The sequence below is a fragment of the Budorcas taxicolor genome, chromosome 18 (assembly GCF_023091745.1).
Source record: "Budorcas taxicolor isolate Tak-1 chromosome 18, Takin1.1, whole genome shotgun sequence".
In the NCBI taxonomy this organism is placed as follows: Eukaryota; Metazoa; Chordata; class Mammalia; order Artiodactyla; family Bovidae; genus Budorcas; species Budorcas taxicolor.
In genome coordinates, this window is record NC_068927.1 from 26,684,467 (window position 1) to 26,698,880 (window position 14,414).

A 14,414-nucleotide genomic window follows, 5' to 3' on the forward strand; every position below is an offset into this window, starting at 1 on the left:
AAATAAAGCATTATCAGGGCTTATCCACAGGGGATGAACTAAACCATCCGGGCCCATGACATAGGCATGGATTATTTTGGCAGAGAATACAGAAGAAGGAGGTTAATTTCTGGGCCTGAGCTCTGGGCAATGACATCGAGACACTACAGAGAGACCACTTCTCTACCTTCTGTGTCCATCCCCTTAGCTGTGGGGAGTGGTTTCTGACTGCCCCTCCTGGCTTTCCCCCAGCTCACCTGTCCCCCAGCTCACCTACTTCGCAGCTCACCTGCCTACCTGGTCCCTGTAGGGTCAGCTCCTCATGGACCCCCTTAGCCTCCAACTGGGCACCAGGAACCTGCATGGATGGCTCGTGAGGCTGCTCAGCAGAAACCTAGAATGGCTAGACGCCAAGGTGAAGCTATTCCTCCCCAACGTGGACCTGGGCTCCGAATATCAGGCCCCAGACCCCACACAGAGGGTCATCCTGCATCTCCAAAACCTGCATACCCAGGGTCCGACCACCTGGAAGTCATTCATCCAGTGCGTGTGCATGGAGCTGGATGTGCCGATGGACATGGAGGTGCTGCTGATGAGCACGTGGGGCCACGAAGACGGTAAGAGTGGCTGTGGGAGGTGCAGTGCTGCCAGCTAGTGCCCGGGGCCTGGGGAGCCAGAGAGCCCCAGGCGAGGCCAGGACTTGCCTGGGTCACACAGAGATGTGTGGCCCAGCCAGGAACAAACTTCCGTGTTTCTGTGCACCTCCCAGAGCAAACACCCTAATGCCACCACATCTGCTGGGGACCTGGAGGACTCCTCCTTCCACCTTGTACCACCCCAGTTGCCCAGAAAGGCAGGATGCAGAGAGAAAGGACCAGGTGACTCCTTCCTGCCAGGAAATTCCTGATAGCCCATACTGCCTAAGAGGTTTCTTTTTTGCAAAGAAACAGTCCTAGGCAGAGCCCTCTGGCTGGCACTTAGGGGCAGGCTGATTGGACTCTGTCCTGTTCAGTGAATGTCCCTTGGGCTCTTCCATTTACAGAGCACTGTAGGGAAGCTCAGAACACTGATTGTGTTCATGGAGAGGAAGTGAGAACTCACTCAATAACTCTACAAGGCAGAGTACAGGGCAGGTGGGGATACACAGGTGTGCACTTGTGCACAGGCATGAATAAATGTGTGCATGCACCCATATACTTGTATGTGCACAGAATTTTTGATACGCACGTGTTTCTGCCCCCAGCTGCCTTCAGGGCTCACTTCCAGCTGTGCCCTCCACAGATCGCCAAGTGTAGATTTCCGGCTTGCTAGGAACACCCCCTGAGGGATGAGCCCTGAGCCAGACACGGGGCCAGATCTGGTCCCAGGGCATCCTAGCTCATCCCCATGGCATGTCATCTCCTTCCCTCTTCCAGGCTTCCCCAGTCTTCTGGAAATTGGCAAGGAAAGCCAATCAGACTCTCAGCTCCACCCTGGTAAGGCCTGGGGTTTGGGGGAAGGGGTGGGATGTGGAGGGTGGGTGCACGCTAAGTCCCCCATCTCAAACCCAGAACAGGCTGGTGGTGGCTGGTCAGAGCCATTTTCCGTAAACTAGCCTCCTCATGCTTGGACCCATTTGCGCATTTCCCAGGCCCCTCACCAGAGCTCCCAGCCTCGCCTGCACCCCATTTCTGCCCCTCAAGGCTTTGGCTTGTCTGAAAGCTTTTCCCATGAGTCTCGCCTGGAGCCTCCTGGGAGAGTTCGAGGTTTTCAGCCCTTAGCCACTGCTGGAATCCCCCACCTGGTTTCACTTGGGGAAGCCCGTTCTCACTTCCCTGTCCCCAAACCTCAGGGCCTCAGGCTCCAAGCCCACAGACTCAGGCCTCTCACCATTCAGACACCCTCAGGCCTGACACTGACCCACAGTCTGCCGTCCACACCCAGGGAGCCTCTGACTGGTTTTCTGGTGCAGCGCAGAGAGGTTAGTGATCAGATGGTCCACTTCACTGATTCACCACTCTCTTTTCAGAACTTTTCTTTCCTTTTTGTTCCATCTTTCTTTTTTAACCATGGTCAATTACATAGCATCAAATTTACCACCTTAACCATTTTTAAGTGTACAGTTCAGTGTATTAAACACATTCACGTTGTTGCACAATTATCATGTCATGTCAGAGGCACTCAGTCATGTCCGACTCTTTGGGACCCCATGAACTATAGCCACCAGGCTCCTCTGTCCATGGGATTCTCCAGGCAAGAATACTGGAGGAGGTTGCCATACCTTCCTCCTGGGAATCTTCCCTACTCAAGGATCGAACCTGAGTCTTGTATGTCCCCTGCATTGGCAAGTGGGTTCTTTTCCACTAGTGCCACCTGGGAAGCCCATGACCACCATCCATCTCCAATACTCTTTTTTCTTCTTGCAAAACTGAGATTCTATACCCATCAAATAATAACTCCCCATTCATCTCTCTCCCAGCCCCTGGTAACCACCATTTACTTTCCATCTCTATGACTTTACTCTAAGTACATTGTATAAGTGGAATCATACAATATCTGTCTTTTTTGACTGGCTTATTTCATTTAGCATAAATGTTTTCAAGGTTCATCTGTGTTGTGTCATAGGTCAGAATTTCCTTCCTTTTTAAGGCTGACTAATATTCCCCTGTATGTATAAATCCCATTTTGCTTATCCATTCATCCTTCGGTGGACTTTCGGGTTCTTTCCATAGTTTAGCTATTGTGACTAATGCTGCCATGAATATGGGTAAACAATATCTCTTCAAGACCCTGTTTCAGTTCTTTCGAGTCTATGTCCAGGACCCAGGTTCACATGGCAACTCTATCTTTAAGTTTTTGAGACACCTCCTTAATGTTTTCCACAGAAGTTGCACCATTTTACATTCCTTCCAACAGTCCACAGGGCTTCCAGTTTCTCCACATCCTCGCCAACACTGTTTTCTTCTTTTCTGATAGTTGCCATCCTAATGGGTGTGAGGTAGTACCTCATTGTCATTTTGGTTAGCATTTCCCTAATGATTAGTAATGCTGAGAATCCTTTCATGTGCCTATTGGCCTTCATATTTCTTTTTTGGAGAAATGTCTATTCAAGTCCTTTATCTATTTTTTAATTGACTTCTCTGGGTTTTTTTGTTTTGTTTTGTTTTAGGAGTTCTCTCTGTATTCTGGTTATTAACCCCTTATCAAATATATGTTTTGCAAATATGTTTCCTATTCTGTGGGTTGCTTTTTTACTCTGTGGGAAGGGCCTTTTGATGTACGATTTTTAATTTTTTTATGAAGTCCAGTTTTTCTATTAATTCTTTCGATATCTGTGCCTTTGGTGTTGTCTTCAAGAAATAAGTGCCAAACCTAACATCACAAGCTTTCACCTTATGTTTGCTTCTAACAATTTTATTGTTTTAAGTCTTACATTTAGGGTTTTCATCCATTTTGAGTTAGTTTTTGTGTATGGTGTTAGGTAAGGGTCCAACTTCATTCCGTAGCCTGTGGATACACAGTTTTCCCAGCACTGTTGAAAAGACTATCCTTTCCCCCACTGAGTGCTCTTGGCACCCTTGTCAAAAATCACTCTACCGTATGTGTGAGGGTTTATTTCTGGGCTCTCTACTCAATTCCATTGGTCTTTATGTCTGTCTTTATGCCAATACCACACTGTTTTTGATCACTGTAGCTTTTTAGTAAGTTTTGAAATCAGAAAGTGTGAATCTTCCAGATTTTTTTCCTTTGGGGGATTGTTTTGACTATTTGGGTTCCCTTGAGATTCCACATGAATTTTAGAATGGACTTTCTATTTCTGCAAAAAAAAAAAAGGCATTGGGATTATAAGGGCATTGAATCTATAGATCACTTTTGGATAGTACTGATATTTTCAACATTAGTAAGTCTTCCAATCCATGAGTATGTGATACCGTTTCATTTATTTATGTCTTCTTTCGTTTCTTCCAGCAACATTTTGTAGCTTTCATTGCACAAATCTTTCGCTTCCTTGGTTAATTCCTAACTACTGATTCTTTTTGATGCTATTGTAAATGAAATTGTTGTGGTAGTTTTTTCTCAGATTGTTCATGTATAGAAATGTAGCTGACTTTTGTGTGTTGACTTTTTAGTCCTGCTACTTTGCTGGTTTCATTTATTAGTTCTAACAGCTTTTCTTTGTGGTGTCTTTAGGGTTTTCTACATATAAGATCCTATCACTTGCAAACAGAGATTATTTTACTTCTCTTTTTCAATTTGGGCGTCTTTTATCTCTTTTTCTCATCTAATTGCTCTGGCTAGAACTGCCAGTTCTGTGTTGAATAGACGTGGTGAATACCTTTTTCCTGATCTTAGAGGAAAAACTTGTAGTCTTTGACCATTGTGTATGATGTTTCTGTGGTTTCAGAACCTTTATTTCTGTAGAAGTACTGACTTTTTACTTACAGATGTACATGGTAATAACATCACCAGGCTTTAACAGAAAACATCCTTTTGGACCGTAGCCCATCAGACTCCTCTGTCCATGGGATTCTCCAGGCAAGAATACTGGAGTGGGGTGCCATTCCCTTCTCCAGGGGATCTTCCCAATCCAGGGATCGCACATATGTTCCCTCCACTATAGGCGGATTCTTTACCATTAAGCCACCAGGGAAGCCCCATCCTAGCCCCCCAACAAATCAAAACTGATACCTGGTCCTTCTGTCCCTTATCACTGAGATGGCATAACTGTCACCTGGTTGTAACCAGGTCTGGTTGATATTTAGCTAATGAGTCCCTTATTAGTAGAAGACTTATTAAAATATTGAAATACAAGGGAATTCCCTGGCAGTCCAGTGGTTAGGACTCTGTGCTCTCACTGCCAAGGGCCCAGGATCAGTCCCTGGTTAGGGAACAAAGATCCTGCAAGCCACACAGTGTAGCTAAGCATACACACTTGGCTACATATATATATGCACACACTCTTACCCTGATTGCAGCCCCTCTTTGGGACCCCTGGCTCTCCCTGCAAACCAGCAACTAAAAATTTAACACCTGGCAGGTAAGGGGCCTCCTTCAGAGCCATTCTGATTGATCACTAAAGCCTGGCTTTAGGAGTATCCACCTTTACTTCTTTTATTTTAGACTTTTTTTTTTTTAATGTGAACCATTTTTTAAAGTCTTTATAAAGTTCGTTACAACTTTACTTCTGCATTTGGTTTTTTGGTCCTAAGTCTTGTGAGATCTTAGCTCCCCTACCAGGGACCCATCCCACACTGGCTGCATTGGAAAGCGAAGTCTTAACTACTGGATCACCAGGGAAGTCCCCTGCTTTACTTCTTAAAATCCTTTCTTCATCCTCTTTCTTTCTTCCTCCCTTCCTTTCTGTCTCCCCTTCATTCTTGTTCTCCTTCCTTTCCCATCCTCTTCAGAAAACTATTAGCTCTTGAAAATCCATGCACCCAGACAAGAACTCATGAGACTAGTGAGAGCGGTGAGGACGTGTGGAAGAGGGAACTAAGGGGGATAAAGCACACGGGCGCAGGAGGGAGGGCACAGGCCTGCCCAAGCCTAGGGGAAGCTCCACTTCTCTAACCAAGAGTGCCCTTAACAGAGCTGGGTCCTTTCCAAGCCATTTAGTGCTTAAGGCTGTTGGCTGTGGGCCCGGCTCCTTGCATTCTGGGCTGGGAGGTCCCCAGGCCCAGGGACCCCTCTGCAGACAGAAGCTGATGTGGGCACAGCCTTTGCTTGTTGTCGGCCTTCATTCAGCCCTTGAGTGTAGATATACTTGTCTGGCTGCTGCCTGTCTGTGGATCGAAGCTCCCTGAAAGTGCTGGGTACCTCCTCAACCTGAGCCCCCAAACCTCACCCCTTACTCCTCCTTTCTTTCCTTCCAGGCCTCAAGCGGACTTATCAGAGCTGTGGGTCCTCACCTCGCCGAAAACAGCTCAGGAAGCAGCAACAAGGTGGGTACCAAGGTAGGAAGTGGATTGCCTTGGGGCAAGGACCCAGACCCTGGACTCTGTCCCCTGATCACAGGCTTCCAGCTGGTCAAGGGCTCTTGTCTTCCTGGCTCCCAGGAGGTCCTGGGTGGGCAGAGGAGGGAGGTGGATCTGGCAGGGAGGCCTTACCAAGCCCCCAGGGGCAGGGCTTCTGCAGAGATGAGGGAGCTCAAAGCATCCTAGAGGTTGCAGCTCCATCACCCAGGCTTTTCTAGGAATGCTTCCAGGTCCTCAAGGTTTAAGGAGCCCCAGGGATGTGACAAGCATGACCTCAGAACTGGGCTCTCAATGACCAGGTTATAGCTGAGCTGGATGCCGGTATAGAAGCCTCGGGGGTCCCTGGGGAGACATGGAGGCTACTGAGAACCAGTCAGGACAGACAGAAGCTTCTCTCATTCTCCACCAGTTGTCCCACCAGCTGTGATACCCAGCCCCATCAGGCATAGCCAGAGGATTCACAGCTGGTCAGAAGATTTGCATCAATATAAAATAGGACACTATGTCAGGGGTCCCCCCTCTTTGTGGGCATCTCCAGTGTCCCTCAACACTGGAGCCCTCCCTAAGACCCCAAGCCTTTCCCTGAGCTACCAAAGATCTCCCAAATAACTCAGCAGTTAAAGTCAACACCTGGCACTGTAGGTGTTGACTATTGACCGGTTTGGAAGTTCTGATTGGTCAGAACCTGGGCCCATAGGTGGTTGGTGCTCATCCTCGACCTCGCAGAACTGAAATATTGTTGGGGGGAGGTGGTGGCAAAGGCAGGTTACTCCAGTATCATAGTAAAAGTTTGTTCCAATAAGATATTCCAAAGGAAGTGCCCCCCCTTTCCTCTCCCCCGTCTTTTTGAAAACTTTACGCCACTTGCGTTGTTGCAAAACAGACAAGAGCCATGATCCACACGTCCCCATTCATTATTTCCATGTGTAAATGGCAGCCAAAGCCTGTGCTTCTGTGCAGCCAGTTAATTCTGGGAATTTGGGTGGAACAAGACCACCTGGGTGCCCTCACCATTTCTGCCCCCACACCCACACACACATGCAGAGCTGAGGCTGCAGGCTCCCAACAACCTGATGAGGGGGAAGGGGGTTGGGGGGAAGGAGGGAAGCTGGGGGCAGGGAGGCATTCTGCTCTCATGCTGTCTCCCTGTCCCCTGCAGAGTTGGCCAAGAGGTACCTGCAGCTACTGAGAACTTCTGTCCAGCAGCGCTATGGTGACAGGACCCCTGGGCTGGAGCAGCCATTGGCCTTCCACCAAGTCTATGTCCCTCCAATCTTGCAATGGAGCCGGGCCTCGGCGCCCTTCCACACTCAGGAGGGCGCCACGACAGGGGACCCCAAGGCAGAAGATGGCGCCGATGTGAACATTCGGGACCTCTTCAGTACCAAGGCCAGCAAGGGCCCAAGAGTGACGGTGCTTCTGGGGAAGGCAGGCATGGGCAAGACCACGCTGGCCCACCGGCTCTGCCAGAAGTGGGCTGACGGTCAGCTGGACCGCTTCCAGGCCGTGTTCCTTTTCGAATTCCGCCAGCTCAACCTGATCACAGGTTCCTTGACACTGCCGCAGCTCCTTTTCGACGTGCACCTGAGGCCCGAGGCCAGCCCGGAGGCCGTCTTCCAGCACCTGAAGGAGAACGCGGAGGGAATCCTGCTGATCTTTGACGGGCTGGACGAGATCCTCCAGCCCTGCTCCGACAAGGAGACCGCGGACCCCGAGGACCCGGCGTCAGCCCTCACCCTCTTCTCCCGCCTCTGCCGTGGGACCCTCCTGCCTGGCTGCTGGGTGATGGCCACTTCCCGTCCAGGGAAGCTGCCCGCCTGCTTGCCCACCGAGGCGGCCACTGTCCATATGTGGGGCTTTGACGGTCCGCAGGTGGAGGAGTACGTGAACCACTTCTTCAGCGACCAGCCGTCCCGGGAGGCGGCCCTGGCGGAGCTGCGGGTGGACAGACGCCTCTGGAGCATGTGTGCAGTGCCTGCACTGTGCCAAGTCGCCTGCCTCTGCCTCCATCACCTGCTCCCGGGCAGGTCTCCAGGCCAGGCTGCGGCCCTCCTGCCCACCATGACGCAGAACTATGTGCAGATGCTCCTCGCCCTCGACCCCCAAGGGGTCCTGCAGGCCGAGCCCCTGCTGGGTCTCGGGGAGGTGGCCCTGAGTGGCCTGGAGTCAGGGAAGGTCATCTTCTCCACTGGAGACATCCCTGCATCCACCCTGGCCTTTGGGGATGCCCTCGGTCTGCTGACCTCCTTCTGCGTGTGCACGGGGCCTGGGCACCAGGATAAAGGCTACGCTTTCTCCCACCTCAGCCTGCAGGAGTTCTTCGCAGCCCTGCACCTGATGACCAGACCCCAGGTGGACAGAGAGGCCCTCAGCCAACACGTCACCCTCCATTCTCGCTGGGTGCAGCGGACCAAAGCCAGACTGGGCCTGTCGGACCACCTTCCCACCTTTCTGGCTGGCCTGGCATCCCGCGCCTGCCGCTCCTTCCTCAGCCTCCTGGCTCAGCGGGAGGAGGAGTGGGTGGCTGCCAGGCAGGAGATAGTCCTGCAGGCACTGAAGAAGTTGGCCGCCCGTCGGCTCACGGGGCCCAAGATTGTAGAGCTGTGTCACTGTGTGGGTGAGACGCAGGAGCCTGAGTTGGCCAGCTTCATGGCCCACAGCCTCCCCCAGCAGCTGCCCTTCCACAACTTCCTGCTGACCTACGCCGACATGGCCTCCCTGACCAACATCCTGGGGCACAGGGATGGCCCCATCCACCTGGATTTTGAGGGCTGCCCCCTCGAGCCCCGCTGCCCTGAAACCCTGGCAGGCTGTGGGCAGGTAGAGAATCTCAGGTGAGAGTGAGGACAGGGGACCTCTGGGGAGGACCTGGGGACATCCCTGGGAGAGAACTGGACTTTGGGGGGAGTGGAGGCCAACCAGTCTGGCAGACTCCTGCTGAGAGAAGCAGAGCAAGAATCTTGAATATCATAGCAGGGACTTATCCGGTTGTCCAACAGTTAGGACACCATGCTTTCAATGACAAGGGTGCAGGTTCAGTCCCTGGTTGAGGAATTAAGATCCCAGAAGCCACATGGCATGACCGAATTAATTAATTGATTATATGAAGAACAGATGGGCCCCTCCTTACTGCCCTTTAGCTTGTAACACAGTGAGGAAGCTCCATGCCTTGCCAGGAACTCTGGGGTCTAGTTAGATGTCCTCTAGTCATGGTTCCTGGATTCAGTCTTTCCCTCTCTTTCCCTCAGTCATGGGCTGGAACACCGATCAAGGCTGTGCTACTAGAGCCTATTGGGTCTGGACAGGTTCTTTAACCTTGCAACCCGAGTTTCCCTATCCCTCAGATGAATCAGTAATTGTACCTAATGCATAGGGTTGTTGTGAGAATGCATGAAAAACACTTCTTAATACAATTCCCAGCAGGAGTAAAGGCTCAATATGTGTAGTAGCTAGGAAAAAAAGGTTAGGGTACAGTAACAAAGAACCCCTCTCTTCCCTGGCCAAATACAGTGGATTAAATAATGTAGTTTATTATTATTATTATTCTTATAGAAGACTCAGAGGTAAATGGTCCAGGTCAGTGGGATGGCTCAGCTCCCACGATCATGCAAGAACCCGGGTTCCTTCCATGGTTGCTCCATCATCTCCTAGGGTATCTTGATCTGCGTGGTCACAGACACATCTGTGCTCTGGCGTTGGGGAAAGGTGAAAGGATGGATTAGTCATGCCCAATGTGTTAAAGCTGGTCCTGGAACTAGGGCACATCCTTTCCACCCCCATTCCAGTGGTGACAACATAGTTGGAGTTGTATGGTCAATACTGAGCTGCAGGTGAGGCTGGGAAACACCACCTCTGTCTGGGAAACTATGTTCGCAGTCACAGCTGTAGTGGAGGGAAGGTTTTGGTGGAAAGTCAGCAGTGTTTGCCATGTATGTATTTGTTGCTACTGCAGCAATTACAACAACTATTACTACTGCTGCTACTGCCGTTACTGTATTAAATTCCTCCTCTCAGAGGAGGGATAAATGATGACCTCCTCTAAGCCCTGCCCATCCTTGATCTTCTGCCACTTTGCCTCTTCCTGTGGCAGCTTTAAGAGTAGGAAGTGTGGGGACGCCTTTGCAGAAGCCCTCTCCAGGAGCTTGCCAACGATGGGGAGCCTGAAGAAGCTGGGGTGAGTCAGGCCTCGGAACCAAGACGGATCCTCAGCTGGGGATGCCTGAAACTCCCCTCCCTTCCCTCAGCCCTACACAGGGAAGATTCCTGGTCACCCCCTTCCCCATCCCTATTCCTCCCTCCATCTTTGCTTTCCCTGTAGGTTAGCAGGAAGTAAGATCACTGCTCGAGGCATCAGCCACCTGGTGCAGGCTTTGCCCTTGTGCCCACAGCTGGAGGAGATCAGGTGAGTGATCTCCAGGAGGGCTCGCTGGTTGAGGAGAGAATTCACTGCCCAGGGCCCCCCTTGGGCCTGGACTGGGTGCTGTATATTCCTTTAGGGTCTGGCCAGTACTTCTTCAGTGAGACCCAGACAGGAGGCATCAGCCTGAGAAACAGGTGGGACTGGGTCCAAACTCAAGGCTCCCAGAGAAGTGCTAATATTTTGGGCCATCTTGAAGGAACTTGAGTTTTGAGGCTCCCTCCCCTCCTTCTGTGACCCTGAGAGAAGGGATGGCAGTGTGTAGGCAGGTGCTGGGTGGGTACACATAAAGGCATGAAGCATACACATACCTTCACATTCATGCACATATGTCTGTACACGGTTAAACTCACCTGCTCGCTTAAGTACATGCCCCACTTGCATGCAAACGTGCAGCAGAATATGCCTGCACACTTAGATCCACATACACATCTAAACACATACGCACGAATATACTCCTGCCTTGTATCTGTGATGTGTGACCTGAGAAGGGTGGGGCCAGGGATCCTCTCCAGCAGTTCCCTGGCAGGACCTCTGCTACCTTATATGGCACCTTGATGAGCTTTAGAAGTCACCCCTTCATCAAGGCAGATGCAGCCAGCCTCAGGGTGCACTGCTTGTTGAGAGGAGCTTTAGCGGGACTGGGCTCTACTCCGCCCCCTCTGCTGGGTGTCTTTGTTCAGTCACTCTGGGGGATTGGAGAAAAGATGAAGATCACTCTCAATAATTACAAAAGGAAAGTAAATGTCAACAAGTTCACTGTCACCAATCCTTTGTCCTGACCAAGTGGTTCCACACAGAGCCACCCTTACACTCTTCATCTCTTTTGTCCCTCCAGCTCAGAATCCAGGCAGAGCTAGTTGTAGAAAGGTGGGAAATGTGAGGTCAGAAAGGACAGTGCTTGGCTTAGGATTCTGGATGAATCAGAACCTGAGATGAGGCCGGGAGCCACTTCTGCTGTGTCCCAGGCTGCTCATCACCTGGGAGCCTAGAGACCCTGATGAACTCAGGTCTCAGGCAGATCCTGAGTTAGAGGCCTGAGCACAGGGCCCTGGGTCTTTACACCTCTCATGAGACCTCACTGTCCATCATCTGCATCCCCTGGGACACCAGGCAGAAACTCCCCCAGGGGGACTGAACAGGGACAGAAGTGAGGCCATCAGAGGGCCTCTCCTCCCACCTGGAACTGCTGGATACCATGAACTTCTTGTGGGCCCCTGTCTCATGTCTCCTGCATGATGATGGCCATGCCTGTCACCTGCCAACTGAGGCTTCCAAGTCTCCCAACTCCAGGGCTGAGGGACTGGGCCTTGGTCTCTCTGCAGCTTCCAGGACAATCAGCTCAAGGACAAGGAAGTGCTGAACATTGTGAAGGTACTCTCTTGCCTACCACGGCTCCAGAAACTTGAGTAAGCAGTCTTTCTACTGCCCCTACCTAAGACACCCCCTCCCCCCCAGTTCTTTGGAGACAAAGAGAGTCTGGGGTGATGGGAAGGGAGATTCATTCCTGGCACCCTTGCCACAATCATGCAGCCTGAGCCGCAACAATGTCTCCGTGTCAACACTACTCTCCTTGACAAAGGTGGCGGTCACGTGCCCTACCATCAGGATGCTGCAGGTCAGGTGAGCACAAGTGGGGTCCTGGCCTTCAGGGTCTTGAAGAAAGGGAAGGAGAAAGTAGGGGATGGGAAAAGGAGGAGGCCACTGGTCTGTAAGACCTATGTGTGTATGCGTGAGTCTGTTTTACTCACATTGATATCTCCAGAGCCTAACTCAGGCTGGCACCTCGTACTCAATAAATGAATGGAAAAATAAATAGATCGATGAGTGGATGAATGAGGGAATGAATCAGCCAATCTAGGAACTATGGGCAGAGTGGAGGGAATCCTGAGTCGCATGTCGCTCTCCGTGGTGCTGAACTAGCATTGCCAGTTTAGGTCATGGGGTAGCTCAAATGTCATGCCTTTTAATCCTGAAACACTGACTCATGTAGAAACTCTCAGCAGTCCTAATTTTATTGTTTTTCTAGCAAAAAAAAAAAAAAAAGGAAAAAGAAAAAGTGTTTTCCTGATTTTTTAAAACACTCAGGATTCATCTAGCAATGTCATAGTCACAATTGTACATTTTGAGCACTTTCAGCAATTTGTGCAATTGTCTAATTTTGAGCACTTTCGCCAATTCTGCTGTTTCTCTGTGAATTACAAATCAGCTTTCTCTGGAGATTTGGGGTAGCCTGGGGTGCACAGGTGGGGGTGATGTACTGGTTTCACAGCTCAGTGTCTGACCTTACAGGGAGACGGACCTCATCTTCCTCCTCTCCCCACCCACAGAGACAGCTGCTGAGCTACAAGGGTAAGGAACTAGGGATGGAGCAGATCTGGGCTCATTCTGAGAAGCAATCTGGGCTTAGGCAGCTGTGGGGAAAATTGAAAGGAACTTAAGAAGAACTGGAATGCGGGGGTTTTCTTGCTACTACTTCCCTGAGAAATGACTTACTTCTCAGAGTTGGCCAAGGATTTAGCTTCCTCTAGTGTCCCTGGACCACATCCAGCTCCTGTGATGAGAAGATATCCTCAGAAGTCTCAGAGTGATCAGACCCTTAGGGAGGGCATGAAGACACAATGAGTTTGGCATTACTAGGCAGGGAAACACTTCCAACTGAAAAAGAAGGAAGGCAATTATGGTTTCAGCATCTTAGACTTGTTCTAAGACTTGAATGAATTAACACATTTAAAGTGCTTAGAACACTGCTGGCATCCAGTTGCCATGCAAATGCTGGCTGTTTCCGCTGTCCATGGATTCTAGCTTGGCCATTCCTGGCTGGGCAGAAATAGGGAAGTTACCATCCCATTAAATTTTTTTTTCTGTGTTTCTCTCACACCTCCCCCTTGTGAGACTCAAGAGATGAATGAAGTTGTATGTCCTCATAAAGCTCTGAGCCTCAATTTGCTCACCTATTCAAGGATCTGGGGGCCTTCCCTGATGGCTCAGATGGTAAAAAACCTGCCTGTAAAACAGGAGACCCAGGTTCAGTCCCTGGGTTGGGAAGTCCCTGAAGAAGGGAATAACTACCCACTCCAGTATTCTTGCCTGGAAAAATTCATGGACAGAGGAGCCTGGTGGGCTATAGTCCAGGGAGTTGTAAAAAGAGTCAGACAAAACTAAGCAATTAATACTTTCCCTTTTTTCATAAGGATCTGGGAGGACCAATATGTTTTTACCCTCTGACTGCATAGAGCTATGATGCCCCTCTGGCCATTAATTTTATATTAATTAGCATTCAGTAAAATGAATATTTCAGTTCATCAGCACTTTAGCCACTTTTCAAGGGCTCAATGGCCATGAGTGACTCTAGTGGCTCCCATAGTAGATGCCACAAATAGAAAACATTTCCATCATTGCAGAAAGCTCTTTTAGACAGCACTGCTCTAGAAGTTGGTGAAAACCTATGATGTCCCAGCTTCCCTGCAGCCCCCAGTCCTTTCTTGGTTTTCCACCATATGCACCTATGTACCATCCCATCCATTCTCCCAGCCTTCTGAACCACAGATGGTACAAGTGAAGACAATCACATCTTGAACAATAACAGCTTCTTTTTACTAAGCTTCAGTTTTATGCCTGTGCCAGACACTTGACCATATGTTGTCTCATTCAATCACTTTATGTGTTGGATGTTGTCACCCCACTTTAGAAAAAAGAAAATGGAGGCTCAGATGGATGAAGTGACTTGCCCAAGGCCACACAGCTAAATATGGCAGAACCAGAATTTGAATCAAGGTCCCACTTGACTGCAGACCTTGTTTTCTGCTGCTTTGTTGAATAGCACCTTCAGTACTTTCAAGCAACCATCTTTGGTACTCATTGACTGTGGGTCATGCTGTAGGGTTACCATTTCCTAGAAACTAAGGGAAGAGGTTTGGTTCTTCATGCCTCGGTCTCCTGAGCCAATGTTGGATTTGTTCTTGCCAGAGACCCAGACTTACAGGGAAATGCCAACCAGAGGAAAGAGGCTCAGAGGAGAAGCCTGGCACTCAGGTACCTCGGTGGGATCCATTGCCTTGAGG

General features: G+C 50.0%; 1 protein-coding gene across 1 annotated transcript in view; it reads left to right on the top strand.

Annotated features, from left to right (window-relative positions):
- NLRC5 (NLR family CARD domain containing 5) overlaps positions 1-14,414 on the top strand; it is a 58,747-nt gene that overhangs the window by 1,338 nt on the left and 42,995 nt on the right. The window contains exons 2-12 of the mRNA XM_052656528.1: positions 290-596; positions 1,395-1,454; positions 1,811-1,939; positions 5,832-5,900; positions 7,093-8,767; positions 10,024-10,107; positions 10,252-10,335; positions 11,676-11,759; positions 11,884-11,973; positions 12,643-12,702; positions 14,320-14,385. Coding sequence (XP_052512488.1) covers positions 302-596; positions 1,395-1,454; positions 1,811-1,939; positions 5,832-5,900; positions 7,093-8,767; positions 10,024-10,107; positions 10,252-10,335; positions 11,676-11,759; positions 11,884-11,973; positions 12,643-12,702; positions 14,320-14,385 — 2,696 coding nt within the window. The 5' untranslated portion in view covers positions 290-301. The remainder of the gene's footprint in view (positions 1-289; positions 597-1,394; positions 1,455-1,810; positions 1,940-5,831; positions 5,901-7,092; positions 8,768-10,023; positions 10,108-10,251; positions 10,336-11,675; positions 11,760-11,883; positions 11,974-12,642; positions 12,703-14,319; positions 14,386-14,414) is intronic.